The following is an 18,809-nucleotide window of genomic DNA, read 5'->3' on the forward strand; positions in this document are numbered from 1 at the left end:
AATGAGTATTCATTTTTATTTGTAAATGAGAGTTTTTAAGTTCAATTATCATCAAAGGTGAATTAGAACAACATTATTGTTAGCTCATTATGAGGTTTAGCCTATTCTCTTCCCTTAGTGTAGATAATATCGATTGCTCAACAAAAAATTGAGATGTCAACTCAAAATGTTTTTTTTTTTTGGTTATTTATAAAATCAAGTCAGTAGAAATTTAATAATTAAATAATCAATATGTGAAGAAAAATTGTCACATCCTGGCCCGGGGCGGATCACTTCCTGGGCCCGCTCCACCACTGTAGCACAATATTGTTTGCTTTGATCTACGACCACGCCCTCACGGTTTTGTTTTTGGGAACTCACGAGCAACTTCCCAGTGGGTCACCCATCATGGGATTGCTCTAGCCCCCTTCTCGCTTAACTTCGGAGTTCCTACGGAACCCGAAGCCAGTGAGCTCCCAAAAGGCCTCGTGTTAGGTAGGGATGAGAATATACATATAAGGATCACTTCCTGGGCGATATGGGATGTCACAATCCACCCCCCTTAGGGGCCCGACGTCCTCGTCGACACACATGCGACCAAGGTTAGGCTCTGATACCAAATTGTCACATCCCGGCCCGGGACGGATCACTTCCCGGCCCCGCTCCACCACCGTAGCACGATATTGTCCGCTTTGGGCTCCGACCACATCCTCACGGTTGTTTTTGGGAACTCACGAGCAACTTCCCAGTGGGTCACCCATCATGGGATTGCTCTAGCCCCCTTCTCGCTTAACTTCAAAGTTCCTACGGAACCCGAAGCCAGTGAGCTCCCAAAAGGCCTCGTGTTAGGTAGGGATGGAAATATACATATAAAGATCACTCCCCTGGGCGATGTGGGATGTCACAAAAATAGTCAACATTAATTATAATAAATGATTAAACAAATTAAAAATTAATAAATTAAATTTAATAATTAATAAAAAAACATTAAAAGTTGTTGTCAAATTTGACAGCAACCTCCTTTGCTGCCAATTCATGTCATCACCATATAAGATTTGGCACTTCGGTTGGAGAATATTAGTGTGATCCATTTTTACTGTTATAATTGATATATACATTTTGGCACCTTCTCTGGAGATGCTCTAAGCAAGCAAATACCCTATCAAAAGTCAATTGGACTAACGGTGAGTTTGGTATTGTTGTTACTTTGTTTTTTGTGGAATACTCAGTTGTAAAGTAAATTAATTAAACGTTTAATAGATTGTATTTTAAATATGGTTGTGAGTGGAAAAAAAAAAAAAAAAAAAACAATGTTATAGTGTTTAATACATTTTTACGTAAAATATTAATAAATATGTATTGATGATTGATGGCCTTGAATTACGTACGATGAGGTCGAAAAGGGTTTTGTTTTAATAAAAAGAGAAAAAGAAACTAATTTTAGGGAGTGGTAACGGCAATGGTAGTGGATGCGGATACACAATCGAGTGATGGTGGCGAGGTTGCTAATGAACCTTGTACATAGATTTTACCTAATTTTTGTGATACAAATTACCAAAGTTGGCATAAAAAAAAAAAAAGAAGCAAAAGGTGGGATCTAAGTTGCATGTGCTCCAATATGATCATATTATAGTGGGTAGATTGTTGGCTTTCCATCCATACATCTCAGATTCGAAACTTCTTTTCCTCAAAAAAAAAAATTTATTTGTTATGAACTCCTAAATTATTGCAATAATTTTGAATTCTTCTCCTCCCCCTAATAATTTATTAAAAAAAAAAAAAGGTGAGATATAAGCTTGAAATGTTAACTCAACCTTAATTTATCCTTTACGATTCGGTTTAAGTTCATGGTCGATTTTCATCACGATAAGAGGTTTTAGGTTTGATTATCGTCAAATACGAATTTTAACCACATTATTGCTAACTCATTGTAAAGTTAATCTACCACCCTCCCCTTTAGTATAGATAATGTCGTTTGTTCAAAAAAAAAAAATGTGAATTAGGCATCCTATGAGTTCTAATGGTTTAGGAATCATGAAACAAGGTTGAGCTTTCGAATTGTAATGGATCTTACAATTTGAGTTTGAGTCGCTCATTTTCGTTGACAAGTTACGAGGATGGTGTCAGATGTGTGATCAAAACTATATGAAACAACAAACATGGATCAATATGAATTTTTAATATGTTCGTAAACGAACATCGTTTTAGTAACATGAGCCAAAAAAATGGTTGTGAACCTGTTTTAGATAGTCCTCTTATAGAAGATTGTGAACTTGTTCCACGTAAGCTCTCTTATAAATGCAGTCCAACAACAATAAAAGGGTTTGACAAAAAAAAATAAAGCAACAATAAAAGGGTGGAGGCCCAAAACCTTAGTATAAAGATTGTGTCCATCTCAGCCTACAGAAAAAAGGTTGTATCCTTCAAATCCTAAGGTCATCATCTTTGTTTGGGTCCATTAGCATAAAGTTTTGGGACGCATTACTGCAAAGTTTTTGTACTCTGTACACTTGGTTATGGAACCTCTCTGAAACCAACACGTGCAAGCTGCACCTGAGAGAGACTTTTAATTAAAAATTTAATTACTCCCCTGCTTTCTTTGTCCAAACCTTGTCCTTGCATCTTCACTGATTCAAACCCACCAACTACTAAATCTTGTTTAATAGTAAGAATTAATCTTTTATTATTCAAGTGATAGATTATCATAGTGGTTAGATTATCATAGTGGCCAAGTGTAGCCCTCTCATAGCCTTTTGCGAGTCATAGTTGCAATAATAATTGATTCAAATCAAACAGCTAAATTGAAAACATTAAACAATAGTTTGATTAAATTAAATAATAAATTTAAAATATAAACTTAAAACTAATAAATTTTTAAAGGGATTAGGTATATCTCCTCAAGATGATATATGAATATGATTTGACACTTATATAAAAATAATTTCTTACAGAACAATAATTTTGGACAGACTATATTTACCCTTTCTATTAAAGACGGCCTAAATCTACGAATTGGCTTAAACATTTTTTTTTTTTTTAAACAAGAAATATTACTGCTCCACAAGAAAATTCCACAAATCCACCATGCTTTTAAATTTTTAATAATAAGATCCCGACGTCATCTAATTCTAACCGACCAAATGCGGAGATGATGCTAATATGCGCCGCGATACTTTTCGTTAATATTAGCAGCTCCGGCGCGCATTAGCATTGGGAGGCGCCAAAATATGCCCGTTGGCCGTTGCCACCAAAATATTAAATTGTGAATCTAATTACTATTTATAAAAAGAAAAAAAAAATCTAATAAGATTACACTCCAATCATATTTTCCAAAAACAAATTAAAAAAAGTAAAAAAAAATGGAATTATCCATACTTTCACAGAAAATTGAGAACGCCTAGCTACTCGGGGATGGAAACCAGAACAGGCCGCCAAGATCGTTTCAGCAACCTATTTCGAAACGACAGCCCTCGGCCTCGCCGAGTCGGAAACCTACCGGCACCGCCACCACTTCCGGTTTCCGATAACAACCCTCGCTCCTCTTCTTCGTCCACAATTCCTCGACCTCTCCTATCCGAAACACTATCTTCGAACGGCGGCGACGACACGAAGAGGTCCTTCAGCTTGCGCCGAACCCGAGCGACATCCTTGCTCTTCTGCGGCGGATCACCGTCGCGATTGTCGCCGTCGATGGGTGGAGATTTTGAGGAATTGGTCCGGCGAGGCAATCGGCGGTGGTCCTGGCGGGAGAGGAACATTCTTAGAGTTTTGCGGCGGCGGAGGTGAATGACTGGGCTGGCCGATGGGCTCCGCGTTGGGCTACCGGCTACGGCGCATTGAGTCGCTAAGAGCTTGACTTTTTGCAGGGTCACCATGGTAAACGATGAGTTGGCGGTGTGAAGTTTGCGGGTGGCGATTCAATGGTTAGAAATCATGGGTGGTGGTGGAGTGGAGAGAATGTGAGATCTGATCTGGGGAGGAGTGGGAGGGTTGGTATTGGAGCGAGCAAGCAAATAGAGCTGAAAAATGTATATTTTTTTATATTTTTTTATTTATTTGTTTTTTGGTGGAGAGAAGAGAACATAGGTGTCAAAGTGGAATGTGGGGCGGGCCCGGCGGGGCTTTAAAAAGAAAAAGGCTTGGCTCTCGTACTTTGACCAAGAAATTGAGATATTTTTCAATATGAGCGTCACACGAGATGATATAAACGTGTTTTTATATAAATGGTAAGATATGTATATTAAAAAGTTAATAACTTAAAAAATAAAGTTTTCCTAAACTTATATAAAAATACGTAGTGTACCACTCGTGTTCCTGTTACAACTAAAAATTTCTTCAAGAAATTCTCCCCAATTCATTTAATGGCTGATTTACAAAATTTTCTGTTTATGATTAATTTGTTATATTATAAATAATTTAAAATTTATATTTATAAAAAAATAATTAAATCAATTTTGTTTAGTCAATCAATTATAATAAATCAAAAAACGTTTCGTAATTCATTTACTGAATTCATTCATTTGTTTATAAAGCTCGATGACCAACTAATCCCATATTTATTTTTTTTTTCTTTTGGTTTCTGTCGCTAAACAGCGTTTTAGTTGTAGTAAATGTCACACTTGATCTTCCTTTCTCAAATTTATTAAGTGAAAGTCAAGGTCTAACAAATTGAAATCCGATGCTATCCCCTCAAATCTTTGCTTTTCTTTGCCTTCTTGTGTCAAATTGTCAAACAACTTTTTCTTATGTACATGTCACGCGTAACCTTCATTCTCTAAATAAAATGGGCTTTTACAAATGAGCTTGTTAGCATAATCCATGACATGGCATTTAAGAATAAGAATAATTGTTTGGTTTGACTGTGTATATAGAATGTATAATTATACATAATTGTACAGTACATTCACCCAAAATACCGTACCATCCAAATTCATCTCTGCCATACTGTATAATAAACAACGTATCGTACTGTGTCATCGTATACCAAGTTAGTCCCCAATCCGGCAATGACAATTTGCGTAGTAGCATCCTAGATTTACAAGTTACGAGTTACCAAATCAATCCCACGATCTGGAGGATAGAAGCAGCCAGATTGCCCTCACCACCATGGGTTGGATTAAATAGTATTGTCCCATCTCTTAAAAACCTGTTGAGGTGAAAAATATATAAGAAATATTAAAATGGGAGGAAAGGTTATTAAAAAAGAAAAAATGAAAAACCATGTATTAGGTTTCTGACAAACGTCTAAACTACAGGGTAAGGGGTTCAAACTTCGGTGCAGAGTATAGAGCAAATTGTTTTATTTGTAATATCGTAAAACCGATAAGAAAATATTAACAAAAATACATTTCAGTGCTGATGGCTTATGTACAATACTCGACTGACGATATGGAAAATCAAAAGAAAATCAACTGACGATATGGAAAGACACTCGAGTTTTAACATCCGTGTATGAGAGTATACAATACTTTTTACCATCTGTTTTAGAACTCAAGGCTGCAGCTCACTGGAAAAAAAAAACAAGGAAGGAGGATATGGAAATCTCTACTGCTAAAAGGAACTAGGTGTGGTAGAGCTGCTAACCAATTTATCAGTTCCATTCGAGTCTGGTGAAAGCGGGGGTGGCATACTCTTCAAAAGTCCAACCTCGTCTGCTCCGATATCCAGCACCACTGCTTCGCCGTTTTCTGAACCAAGATCTTCGTTTTGGACTGCTTTCAAACCCTTCAACACTTCGTCCATGGTTGGTCGCATATCCTTCTCCTGTTGCAAACACCGGAAAGCCAATTCTGCCACAGCTGTTGTCATCCTTCTAACTGAAACGTTTGTTTCAAACCCTAGAAGAGGATCGACCAGCTCATTTACTAAATGGTTTTGGATTTTGTTGACGGCCAGGTTGGCCAAATTTATGTCAAGCCGATGCCTATTGGTGTCCACTGCTTGTAATGATGATAAAAGCTCGATCAGGACCACCCCAAAGCTATATACGTCACTCTTGTCTGTGAGTTGGTAGCACTGGTAATACTCGGGATCAACATAGCCGGGAGTCCCTTGCGGAGCAGTTGACACATGGGTGGCATCGTTGGGGAACAAGCGTGACAGACCAAAATCAGCCACTTTCACGCAAAAGTCGTCCTCTAGGAGAATATTGTTGCTCTTGACATCGCGGTGTATTACATCATTGCGATGGAGGTAAGCCAGTGCATCAGCTGTCTCTATGGCAATGTTCAATCTAACAGGCCAACTAAGAAAGCCAGATTCCACTCGTTTCCCATGGAGATGGTCAGCCACTGTTCCATTAGGAATATACTCATAAACAAGGAGAAGTTCTCGGCTGCGTTTTGAGGTGCATCCATACAGCTTGACAAGGTTCCGGTGTTCAAGACGAGTTAAGATCTCGACCTCATTCATAAATTGCTCCACACGTTTGAAATTGTTTTCATAAAGGCGCTTCACTGCAACTACACGGCCATCATGTAGCTTACCTGGACAAACAATTAGAACGTTTAACAAAACATAATCAAGATTATCTGTTGGTGAGCTAAATTGCTTGCAAAGAAGGTGGAAAAGGAAGTATTTTCGAACCATAGTAAACAGTGCCAAAGCCTCCATCTCCAAGCTCTTTAGCGGGGTTGAAATTTTCAGTAGCTTCCTTTAATTCAGTATAGCTGAAGACCTTAACTCCAAAGTAAGTGCTCGCCTTATTATCATACTCAGACTTGGAGGTAAAAGAGGGATAAGACGGGATGCTCTGAGATTGAGAGAGATTAGTTAAGGGAGTTGTAATGCTATTGCTTGTAAGGGGTGTAGGCTGCTCTTTGCTTTGAGTCTCTGCAGCAAGTTTCCTCTTCTTGCGTTGGATGAAATAATAAACATAGAACCCAACCAAAATGCCGAAAAGAATTGCACCTCCTATAGCAAGACCTGAAGATGAAACAAAATACTGTTTAGATTTTCTTCTCCGCCCCATGATGCCAGTGGAAATATTACAATGAGTTGTTAATGAAGTGATTTATTACCTACCGCGATTCCCGTCTTTTTTCCTACAAAAAAGATAAGAAAAAGAAAGCAGTGTTAATAAAAAGAACATCTTCTCATCCAAACTTGAATTGAAAGTTAGGAACACATGAAGAGAATTTGACGAACTGTAGATACCATACAGCTTCTATAAAACCAAGTAAACTTATATGTGGGAAACTAATAAGCAGTGGACCGAATTAGTCATATACTTGAATTCTTTTTGCATCAAGAACTTTGCATGTCATACACTACAATATACTCCCAAATGTACGGTGTACCAACGATTCTGCTACAGAAAGTGTTGCAAACTTCACATATTTTCAAATTAAACTCCAAATGTAAGCTGCATCAAAGCTGAACATGCCATATGGGGTATATAGTTTTGCAGTTCTTGCTATTAGTATAAACAACTGTTTGCTTCTGCTGTTCAAAGAATAGTTAGTCTCGTCTAATTGAGTCAACGAAAGAAACAAAAATCCCTGTTCCAAAACAAATAAATCAACGAAACATTGAGATCGCAACACTAGTTAAATAGTACAGTACACAACGGTCTTCTAAGTTTTCAGATGAATGAGACTAGACTAATATTGATTTAAGGGGAAGTTTGATATCCATTCAAAACTAAGTTATAGTTTTCGAAAATAATGAATATAAACGATACCAAAAACACTCTAAACTTTTAAGTTTGGGCACCCCAAGCAGTACCTAAAACTTGCCCATAACCACGGAGTGAATTCTACAATACCCAGAAAAGGAAAATACCTGCCGGGTTACACAACCGTTTGCCGCAAATGCAAACGGGTCGGTTCTTATCCGAGTCAAACCCACAAAGCCCATTGACATTAAGACACTCAGCGCACTGCTTCTCATACGGGTTCGTATAATTGACATTGAACCCTGCCATGATCGCTTCCTTAAACAGAGACCGGTTGCCGACGAGAACCGCCGCCGTGGTTTTGAGAATCGGCACCGTAATCCCGATGGAGCACTTGAACAAGCTCACGATCGGGTCGAGGGGCACCGGCCCGATCAAGTAATAAGCGTCTTTGAAAGAGAAATTAAGGTCGCAGAGAAACCAATTCGGCGGCTTGGGATTGATGAAAGTGGAATTGCAGCCGTAGAAAATAGTGACGTCCATGTCGTCGTCCTCATTGTAGCTGAAGAACTCGGACTCAAGAGTCGAGTTCGCGAGTTTGTCAGTGCAGCCAGAGTTCCAGAGGTCGGACCGGGCGAAGGTCATGTTCTGGTGAGCCGGGTCGAGTTTGAGGATCCGGTAGCTCAGCAGCCCGATGGTCAACTCGGGCGAGTCGTCGACGCAGGTGAGGTGGAACTCCGGCGGGCCGCAGTAGGAGGGGCGGGTACCGCCGGTGAAGGGGTAGGTGAGGTTCCGGAGGGGACCGCAGTCGAAGGTTTGGGTGCAGTTGGAGAGATCGGCATGGGCAGGAAACGACGTCGCAACGTCGACGGAGCAGAGCAAGAAGAAGAGAAAGAAGAAGAAGAAGAAGAAGAAGAGAAGCGGGAGCATTGGGGGATAGGTGGGAGTGAAACGACAGCGTCTGGGAGTTGGGGGCGGGCGAAGCGGCAAGTGATCAGAGTTCAGTGATGAAATGTGGAGCAAGGATGGAGGTTTTGTGATGACGTGGCGGGCGCCGCTGGTTGACTGGAATGTTGGACTATAGTGTGGAGGTAGAGGTTGCACACAGTTTTTGAATGTTTTTCGGAGGCTGCCGACAAAAGATGTGCGCTTTTTAGGCTGTGTTTCGATTTCTTTGCGTTGGCATGTTATGGAGGGAATTCTATTTGTTCAATAATCGATGAGCATTTTGGTAATTTCATCAAGTATTTGTAGTACTATTTGTCATTTAAATACCGTTATTATTGTTAATTATTTGTGATTTGGTGTGCGTGTTGGTCAACTACTAAAAGGTTTGAGTCAAACAATGTGAATGAAACCCAAGTAGATGATTTCTTATTAATGGCGGTTGATGAAAGTAGGGAGATTTTGGGTGTGAAAAGAAGATGTCATACAAGATATGTATTGTACTAGTAGTTAGCGTATTGTGTTTCTTATTAAAATTCTCATTTAAAATATAAAAAAATTAAAAATATAAGTAATCAACGAGCGCATCGAATCAAAAAAGAGGTGTGCTGAATATTTTGCTTAAAAGTTCAACAACTACGCACATGCAATTTAGTTATTATTAAATCATGTTGTGGGGGTGTTTTTTTTTTTGTGTGTAGGGGGTGAGGTCGGGGGAGGTGGGGGGCGGGGTGGGGTAATTAACAAAGTACAATCTCCATCTAGAGTTTGATTAAATGCACCTACGTTTTAATAGTTTAATGCCTTAGGCATGCATGCACGTGAGCTTTCTTCAACTAACATCAAAACATGGAAGAAATCGTGTTCTTCCCTCAATTGTACCTAAAGAAATTTGACCAAAAATATAAAAGAAAACTCTACCTAGGAAGTTTTTGCCAAAAGTGACCTGTTCAAAATTTATAACTGAATTTACACCACAAAGATCTTCAAATGCAAAGCAAATCCACTCTAATTAACAACTTCCTAATGTATTGGAAAAGTATAGTTTCCTAGTCGATCTGTTTTGCACATTGTTTGATTTCTTACATGTAAAGATTCATTCCTCTTTACATAACGACGTGACATCATTTCATAATACAAACTTCACAATCTAAACCGTTCGTTCTTTTTATCACACATACATATCATCTTCATTTGTTTTAGAGATCATCCAGTTCTCCATATGAATGAAAAAAAATTGATGGTTAATCATGGGAACATTACTTGTTACCATGACCGTCAATTTGTTCAATTAATATGGATAACTAAATTATCTTTAAATTAAAAAAAAATTCTAGAGATTATCTTTAAATTATGATAAAGACAATGAATTAATGATTCAGACCATGACGTTTTTATGGTAAAATGTTACAACGCATCATGTAAGAAGAGAAATGACTTCTTACATGTGGCTACTTATAAAGAGTCAAGTATTATTCTGTTGAAATATAAGCATCTGAAACATACTATACCAATAAAAAATACACTCAAATAAGCTCTAATTAAGCCCAAAATATGAAACACACCTAAAAAAAAAAAAAAAAAAACATAGAAGAAAATTATGCATAATAGTGTGACGCATTATCGTGATTAATAGATGCACATTCTAGTTCTTGTGTTCTAATAAAAGGTTTAAAAATAATGAATGTTTAATCCAATACTTATAAGTATTTTATTATGTTTGTCCAGCTGTTCTCCATGTCGGTATGGAAAAACTTATATGGCAGGCAGCATAAGATTGCTGAGAACCAAACAAGTTTTGTGTGGTCACGGTTAAGTCACATTAACATTTTATATTGTTTTTCATTTATAGAGATAATAAGACAAAAATAAATAGTAATATAAAATGTTAACGTGCATTAATCGTGACCACACAAACAGTAGAGCACGGAAGGACACAGAAAGTGGAAGAGCAGAGAATCTGCCTCCCAAGTTATGACCAATACAAAAATAGTTCCTTTCTCATATTATTTGTTCATTTTGGTTATTTTAATCTTTATTTTTTACGTTATTTTACTTTTAGTTTTGTTGTTCAAATAAGCTTATTAGTGGGCTCATGGTTGCCATGTGTAATATTTAACCTAAAAAATTAATTGGGCTTTAAAAGGATATGACTTTTTCAATAGACTGGGTACTCATGTGAAATGTTTGAAAATGTTACGACTAACTTGATTTGCATTGACCAAAAAAAGCACCTACATATGATACACATGTGATGAGAGTGGGAGTGAGTGGGTTTTGTTTTGGCATGGAAAATGCCAGCTGCCTAATAGAAGATTGGAATCTAGAAGCATAAATTAAAGATGATAATAAGAAATCAGAAAAAAGAAGGCACCTAACTTGAAGGTTCCAAATGGAATTCCTCATATGAGTTTTGACATGGTAATCAGTAAGAAAATTGGATGGAGATTGAGAAAACACATTTCTCTCACGCATAACAAAAGCACATGAAGATGTGCTAAAGCCTAAAACAAATGAATATAAACCACCCTATAAATTGGTAATATAAGTTTGTCGTGCAGGATTTTCTAAGAAAATTCTGCACGACAATTTTCTTCACTATCAAATACTAATTTCAATCCGGAATGTTGAGTGCATCAATCCGAGGTCAGTAATCTACAGTCTATTTCACGTATTGCCAATTCGTTTTTGGTTAGATTAATATCTAGATTCTATCATAAACATACTGAAAAGATATTTAGGCGCATACCTTCACATCTTGAGGGATTAGGTCCATCCTTACAGAAGCAGGTGAATTCAGTTGAAGATATATTGTACCCACACTGACCCCGAGACACCTGACATTGGCCACACAAGGTATTACTTGCATCCCACTTCAACCCAAACCCGGAATCAAGTGCAGCAACCAGATTATCCTTGGACGAATTCAACCCCAAATCCGCGGCTGCGGATTGAGAAACGCGGGCAGTGACAGTCGTGTTGCAGTAACCACTAATATTCGGCAGCTCTAAATTTGTGACAAAGTAATTAATGGAAGTGGCCTTACTGTTTACGATGCAATTGAACTGACCTGTGGGCAGATTTGGAAGAGGAATGAAAATTGGTGGACAATCGTAGAACAGAAGTACTTCTTGAGCATCCGAAGTATTTTCGATATGGCTTGATTTTATGGTGGTATTGGCAAGTGACACTGGACAAAGGTTGTTCCAAAAGTCCGTTCTAGCAACCCGTAGAGTACTTGTAGATTGGTTTATATCGAGGACTCGATACTCTTGGCCCTCAAATGAGATCACGGGGGCATCTCCGCTGCAGTTGAGCTTGAAATCGGGGAAGCCACAATAATCTGGCCGGCTTGATCCCCAAAAAGGGTAAGGAACTTCCCGAAAATTTGCGCATTGGAACGGCGTGCTGCAGTTGAGGTATCGATCGTCATCCACAGCGGACGAATTTCGAACATGGAAAAGGCATATGGTAGTTGTGATCACAAGGAGTAAAGAGATGTTTTGGAAGGGATAGGGATGTGTTTCCATGGCGAGAGAGAGATGAGTATTCAAAGTGGCTGAAAAATGAAGGATACGAACGAGGAATTATCGTCATCTGCATAGGACGAATGAGAAGACAAAATAGGTGGGGAAATGCGACCAAGTTAACGTTAGGTTAAATCTTAGTTTATGTTTTTTGTTTTTTAGTAGTAAAAAATAGAAGGTTCTATTGGAGCGTTAATTTAATTAGGATTGCTTATAGTCAATGGAAAGTTTTGGAGGCCAAGTCTGTTACTATTTTTATGGTCAGCTTTGCATAGCGGTCTCGTCACGAAATATGTATTGGTTGTCGAACAGATAAGCCACCTTATTAGAAAAATTGGCTTAATTTTGGAGTTGTATATAGCTAAATCCCTCTGCACTTAGATTAAAATCATCAAAGTCAACAAAGGGTGACTCACGTTTTCGGTGGAATTGTAGAGTTGTATGGTAGGTTAGGTGTATTTTCTAACAAAAATATAGCGTTTGACATGCATTTCAGAAATTTTTATTTAACCACTTGTAGCATGTAAAACGAGAACTTAGAATAAAAAAAATTCCAGTGTGAGGAGAACAAAAGGGTTGGCTAGATGGTCATGGTAACAACAAAGGATCTTTTTCCAAAAAAAAAAAAAAACAAAAAAGGATCAAAATGACAAAAACATGAACAATCTTAAGAGTTTTAGGGTGGCTCGAGCAATATTTGCCAGGGATATATGGAGTTGTTTGGTATTCAATTCGGAAAATAATTCATAGTTTTCGAAATGATTAAGGTAACTACGTTATTAGTAATAATTGGTTTCAGAAACCAAAGAAATTGAATCCAATATGGATACCAAACTATTCCATTAACTGTTTGCTGTTTTTGCAAACAATTGGCTCTAACTATACTAGATTCCTTCCCTCTGCTTCCTAATTTTATCATGGGACCAGATAGCTCACATCCGAAATTTAGACCCGGGTTTTCTAACACATACGCCTAATTAAACACGGTTTACGACTAATCATCTAAAACAAAGAGCAAGCTAGGAGTTCCATATGTGTAATTTATAAGGGAATGACAAGGGACAGACGTACCTCCGCCTTGATTCGAAGTACTAGCTCCATTACATGTGGATGCATAGGCTTGATCTGCGCAAAAGCAACTGAATCCAGAATTCGTAGTAGTGTTAAGCCCACACTGTCCTCCTGATTCCAAACATTTGTCGCATTGATCGTTGGCAATCTGCAATTGCAGTGAGAAACCCCCGTCTACCGCATCGCTGATCGTAGTTGTTTGACCGGCCTCTATAGCAAGAGCTGCTGTTGTATAAACGGGAACAATAACCACATCTGTACAGGTCACAAGAGATGGCTGACCAACTGTCACCGGACGTGTGAAATAGACAACAGAGCTTGTGTTGCAGGACTGAACATTAGGAAGCGTTATGGTGGTAGGGCATTGGTAGTAAAACGTCATGTTTGTATAAGTAGAAACATAATCAAACAGAGAGAAGTTGAGGGTGGTGTTGACGAAAGTCGGATTACAGATACTACCCCAGTAATCGTTCCTAGCAACCTTAACGGTCCAAGAACTTGTTGTAGTGTTCATTTGCAGAATTCTATAGCTCGCACCCGTCATGTTGAACACAGGGACGTCGTCTAGGCATTGGATCTCATATCCGGGTTGACCACAGTAACTAGCTCGGTTTACCCCCCAAAAGGGATAGGATATGCCTCCAACGCTACCACAATTGAGTTCGCTGCTGCAGTTTGTGAAATGTTGATCATTCTGGCATTGACTCAACTCGACATTGATCGAAAGAAAGGAAGCGATCAAAAGAAATGGAAACAAGGATTGGAGCAGAAAGAAATGCATGATGGATGTTGGAGGAAAAATCTCAGCAAACAGATTGGAGCATCAGATGGAATGGGGAATTAGTACAAGGAATAATATATATAAGTTGTTCAAACTTCAAAGTCATGAAATGTAAGCCTTTGAAATATTCAATGAAACAGTAGCCTCTCTTGTTTCTATGAGTTTTCTTCTCAATTTTTTTTTCAACGTTCATATCTGAATATCTTGCACACCGGCGAATCCGAAGACGCCACGTACTAGTTTAATAATATTTGTAGCCAGTTTCCTTAGCCCACTCGGAATGATCTAATTAGAGGTATTTTTATATTGAGGTATGAAAAGTATGTCGTTCCAGTCTTCCAGAAGCTATAGGCAAAGTCAAGGGGTGATGGAGTCATTGAAAGCCGTCGCAACTAGAAGGGTAGTTATAATAAAAAGGAGAAAATTATTTTCACCTTTTTTTTTAATTACTAAATTACAAATGTAAAGAAAATGCCAAGATGAAAACAATAAACAAGAAAAGATTCCTCAAGTTGTTCTGTGTGAGAGGGAGAATCCCATAAATAATACGACAGGGATAAAATGTTCGAAAAAAATTAAGAAGTGTTAATTCCAATCCACTGTCTTATTTCTCAATTTACTTTTAATCAAAAGTTTAATTATAATTGTTCATTTGCATAGTAACCGATAAGGATCTTGAAATATATATAACGATAAAAGGTTGGGCACAAAAAGGTAACAAGAGCCTTAGATTTACATGGAGTTGTGAAAGGAATGGACGATATGTGAGCCAAATTAACCAAAAAAAGACTTACAAAGGATGAAGACGAAAGGAATTTTGAAACGAAAAAGTGTGGATCGATACCCTTTCCAATCAAATGGTAAGAAGCTATAACTGATGATGATTGAGTATTTATGTTTGATTGCATAATCACATAACTGTGAAACATTTGGAGGGTCATTGATTTGCTGGTGTAGAATTCTGGAACAAAAAAGTGTGGACGCTCTTTCCAATTAAAGGGTAAGAAGCTAGCAATTGATGATGGTTGGATATTGATGGTAGCTAGTTACTAGAGTGCATAATCACACAATAATAGAGCTTTTGGAGGGTCATTAATTTACTGGTAGACTATCGTCGAAGAAGACTTCGTTGTTGGGGCAATAAAATTTCATTTTTTTAGGAATACTATATAATGAGTGGAGAAATAGCATATTAGAGATTCGTTTGGAAAGCTTTGTATGTGCGAAGTTACGCGCTTTGTTTCTGTAGGCTTGGGGTCAGTTTTTGCAGGAGGGGATTTTGAAATCTTGATTTGTATATTTGGCTATGTGTAATTAGGTTTGATTACCTTTCTTGTAGTACACACAATTGTAATTCTATTTATAATTTTTTATGGAGAAGAATTCATCATACAGAAAATTCACATAAACTATTAAACTAAGCAATCGATGATGAAAAAAGTGGGTTTTTTTTTTTAATTAAACAATATTATATACACTAAAGGACGGGAAAGTAGGCTAAGCCTCACACTCAACTAGCTATAATAATGTGGTTTAAATTCGTCTTTGACGATAATCGAACCAGTACGGATGAATTTAAGTTTCACTAATTTTGAATGTTTCCTAAAGAGATTGTCCAAAAATGTATATCAATTTCAAACAGGGAGGGATGGACCTCATACGCTGTCCTCACGCACCTTGAGTACAAAAAAAAATAAAAATAAAAACTAAAAACCAAAAAAAAAAGTGGTTATCGATCAGACTCTAAAACTCTTAAAAATGTCCCAATCCCTATCTTGTTGCTATAATAATCTATTGACAAACCAATTAAGTAAGGATTTAGACACAGCCGGTTCATCTTTCCAACTTCAAACAACTTCATTATACTTTGAAGGGGACAAGCCCTCAAACTTTGACAAATATCAGCACTAATTTGACCACTAAGCTACATGACCCCTAATTGTGATGGAAGGTTAATATTAATTATCTACCTAGCTAAAGTAGACTATCAATTTAAACCACATTTGTAAATTGTGTGATCGTGTTAGGGAGATCAAATTTTTAAATCAAATTTTTAAATCAAATTTGTAAACGAAATGATGTGTCACCAATAAAAAAATAAGCACGTTAGTCGACACATAATTAATAATTCAATCATCAACAAGTAACAACCACATCATTTGGTTTACACAATTTGATTTAAAAGTTTGGTCTTCCTAGTATTACCCGTAAATTATGTGATGTGTCATCAATAAAAAATAAGCAAGTTGATCGATACTTAAGTAATACCTGCATAAATTGTAATTATGGTTAAAAAAAAAAAAGGTGTTGCATAAAAATCACTGACGAGTATATTTTTTTCCCTTGATAAACTGGTTGTGAAAAGAGCCTTACATAATTTTGATTTTATTTATTTATTATTATTTCTTTAGATGGCTTAATATGCTAAATTTGGACAGTTGACAACAATTTCATTTGTTTCCAAACATTTTATTACCACGATCACATTGCTAATCACTCTCCCTGATTTAAGTAATTTTGTCTACATAAGTATAGAGTCCAAAAAGTGGCTAAAATATTCTTAAAATTGACAGTGACTGAAATATTGTAAACAATTTATACAGTCCCCGCTTGGTATAATTAGTACTTTCAACACTCTTCCTGGCCACTCTAATTCTCCAACATCGGTTAGTTTGTTCAAGCAATTTCTAACCATATATGCTCTCCCATCCCCTCAATTTGGCATGGGTCTAATGAGGTCACATAATTCCATGGGACAAAACAAAGTAGTGTAGCCGGTTTGGCACACATAGTTGTATGGTACTGATGAATGTTTACCTACTTCGAATAGAAGAAGTCGGGAATTGAATAGGATCCACTACCTTATTCTAATCAATCTAATTCTTGATTTTCTTTAGATATTGAAATACGGACTGTAATGTGGAGATCACTACACGTATTCTGTACGTATGTGGAAGTCATGATTCGTAATAATTCGAGTAACTACGATCAATGCAAGTATTGAAAGTCCAAAAAAGTTTGATGTAAGGAACTCAGTTGCCAAAATTGTTTAGCCTACTGATATTTCCTTTCCCTCTAAGTAATTGTAGGGCGAGTTAAGGATTCAAGTTACTAGAAAGAAATTCAGCTTAAGATGCAAAATCAAGCAGAGCTATTGGGTTCTTAGTTCATACCTTTAGCAGGTGGCAGTGGCACTGCTGCTGGATTGTTTATGGCCGCTGTTGTGGCGGCGGAACAAGTCCGGGGCTCGGAAGTTTGATTTGGGCAGTGACAAACAGTCTCATTCAAATTCCAATCATAACCACAAACACCCTTTGAACCAACACACTCGCCACATTTTCCACTATCCACCTTATACTTCACCTCAAATCCTTCTTTCACTGCAGCTTCAAGTGCCGTCACGTTCAGTAAACTGAATATTCCGAAACCTATAGGATCACTGATCCGAACAACCACTTTTTCCTTACAAATCGGAGTGCCCGGGACAGCTGCAGGTACTGCAGCCACATTCGCGTAAGTTCCGTTGTCGGGGCACTTGAAACCTCCAGCTGGCGAGCTAGAAGCACAATCATAGACTAACGTGACGTCCGAAGAACCGGAAACATAGTCGAAGAGATTGGAATCGAGTTTGGTGTCCCCAAACTTCGGTGAACAAATTTTGTCATAGTAGTCATCTCTCACAACTTTGAGTGTCTGCTCATCTTGGTTAATCTGCAACAATCTGTATTTGACCCTCATAATCTCAATGGTGGTAACATCATTCGAGCATGCGAGCTTCAGTTCCGGATAGCCACAATTGTCCGGCCTTCCATCTCCCCAAAAGGGAAATCCCACTTTTGTGATGCCTCCACAGTTAAACGTTTTGCTACAAGTTGTGTACGAATCGAAGCTTGAGGAAAAAGGAATGCTGATGAGAACAAAGAAGGCGAAATGGGATGAGTAAGAAGGCCAGGAATTCATATTTGGGGGAAGAGAGTGTTTGATAGGAATGAAATGAATAGAGTTTGGAAGTTGTGGTTGGAGGTGAGGCGACACTTACAAGGAAAGAACTAGAGATGAGCTAGTGACGTTATGGGAAAAGCTTATTCAAAGATGGGGATTATGAGACAAATTATGAGTACTTCATGAGGTTTTGTTGACTTATTCTTTTTTAAATATTTTATATACAATCGAGAGTTCTAGAGTTCAAAGGGTGTTATTGATTATGGGTATTCACCATTCAGGAATCGAAGCTTATGGGACACGAGCCATTCTACCCAACGATTCAATAGTTGATTATCTTGGTTTGACTATTCAATACCAAATTATCGTTGTTTTATTTCACTCTACGTGTAAGTTAGAAGTATTGTGTTCGACTCTCCTAAATGGTGAATACGATACTAAATATAGCTAGCCTATTGTGTATCTTAATTAGCCGAACTCTAGAACTCTTGATTGTATATAAAGTATTTAAAAAAGAATAAGTCAACAAAACCTCATGAAGTACTCATAATTTGTCCCATAATCCCCATCTTTGAATAAGCTTTTCCCATAACGTCGCTAGCTCATCTCTAGTTCCTTTCTTGTAGGTGTCGCCCCACCTCCAACCACAACTCCCAAACTCTATTCATTTCATTTCCATCAAACACTTTCTTCCCCCAAATATGAATTCCTGGCGTTCTTACTCATCCCATTTCGCCTTCTTTGTTCTCATTAGCATTCCTTTTTCCTCAAGCTTCGATTCGTATTTAGTATCATAATTTGTCCCATAATCAAACTATATTTAGTATTGTAATTTGTCCCATAAGCTTCTCACTTACGGAACAAATGTGACGGGTGTCTTGGTTCAAAGGGTGTTTGTGGTTGGAATCGTATAACTATTAGATTCCTTTTTCCTCAGGCTAACTATATT

The 18,809-nt window shown here is 37.7% G+C and overlaps 2 protein-coding genes across 9 annotated transcripts; both read right to left on the minus strand.

The window, feature by feature from the left end:
• Nucleotides 1–3,232: 3,232 nt before the first annotated feature.
• On the minus strand, nt 3,233–4,060 carry LOC137741134 (50S ribosomal protein-like protein). The gene has a single exon (XM_068480938.2). It carries the CDS (start codon nt 3,852–3,854, stop codon nt 3,381–3,383), a length of 474 nt encoding a protein of 157 aa, XP_068337039.2. The 5' UTR covers nt 3,855–4,060; the 3' UTR covers nt 3,233–3,380.
• A 722-nt stretch (nt 4,061–4,782) lies between these two features.
• On the minus strand, nt 4,783–18,139 carry LOC137739574 (LEAF RUST 10 DISEASE-RESISTANCE LOCUS RECEPTOR-LIKE PROTEIN KINASE-like 1.3). Of its 8 annotated transcripts, none has more exons than XM_088700426.1 (5): nt 17,092–18,139; nt 6,999–7,022; nt 6,565–6,903; nt 5,563–6,464; nt 4,783–5,125 (listed from the first exon to the last, which is right to left on the minus strand). In XM_088700426.1, the coding sequence occupies exons 1-5, from the start codon at nt 17,876–17,878 to the stop codon at nt 5,096–5,098; spliced, it is 2,082 nt and encodes a 693-aa protein (XP_088556552.1). In that variant the 5' UTR covers nt 17,879–18,139; the 3' UTR covers nt 4,783–5,095. The 8 variants fall into 8 exon arrangements, with proteins under 8 accessions (XP_088556552.1, XP_088556556.1, XP_088556554.1 ...); XM_088700430.1 differs by lacking the exon at nt 17,092–18,139 and adding an exon at nt 13,138–14,019; XM_088700428.1 differs by lacking the exon at nt 17,092–18,139 and adding an exon at nt 11,289–12,599.
• Between the last annotated feature and the right edge of the window lie 670 nt (nt 18,140–18,809).

The sequence above is a fragment of the Pyrus communis genome, chromosome 9 (assembly GCF_041283825.1).
Source record: "Pyrus communis isolate YQ-2024b chromosome 9, ASM4128382v1, whole genome shotgun sequence".
In the NCBI taxonomy this organism is placed as follows: domain Eukaryota; kingdom Viridiplantae; phylum Streptophyta; class Magnoliopsida; order Rosales; family Rosaceae; genus Pyrus; species Pyrus communis.

Bases quoted from the DNA above. Each gene is read 5' to 3' on its own strand.
- LOC137741134 (XM_068480938.2), bottom strand. From the start codon at position 3,854: ATGGTGACCCTGCAAAAAGTCAAGCTCTTAGCGACTCAATGCGCCGTA.
- LOC137739574 (XM_088700425.1), bottom strand. From the start codon at position 17,878: ATGAATTCCTGGCCTTCTTACTCATCCCATTTCGCCTTCTTTGTTCTC. The intron at 6,904-6,998 runs GTAATAAATCAC...TTTCATCTTCAG, and splicing joins AAAGACGGGAATCGCGGTAG to GTCTTGCTATAGGAGGTGCA. The intron at 6,465-6,564 runs GTTCGAAAATAC...TTGTTTGTCCAG, and splicing joins CTTTGGCACTGTTTACTATG to GTAAGCTACATGATGGCCGT.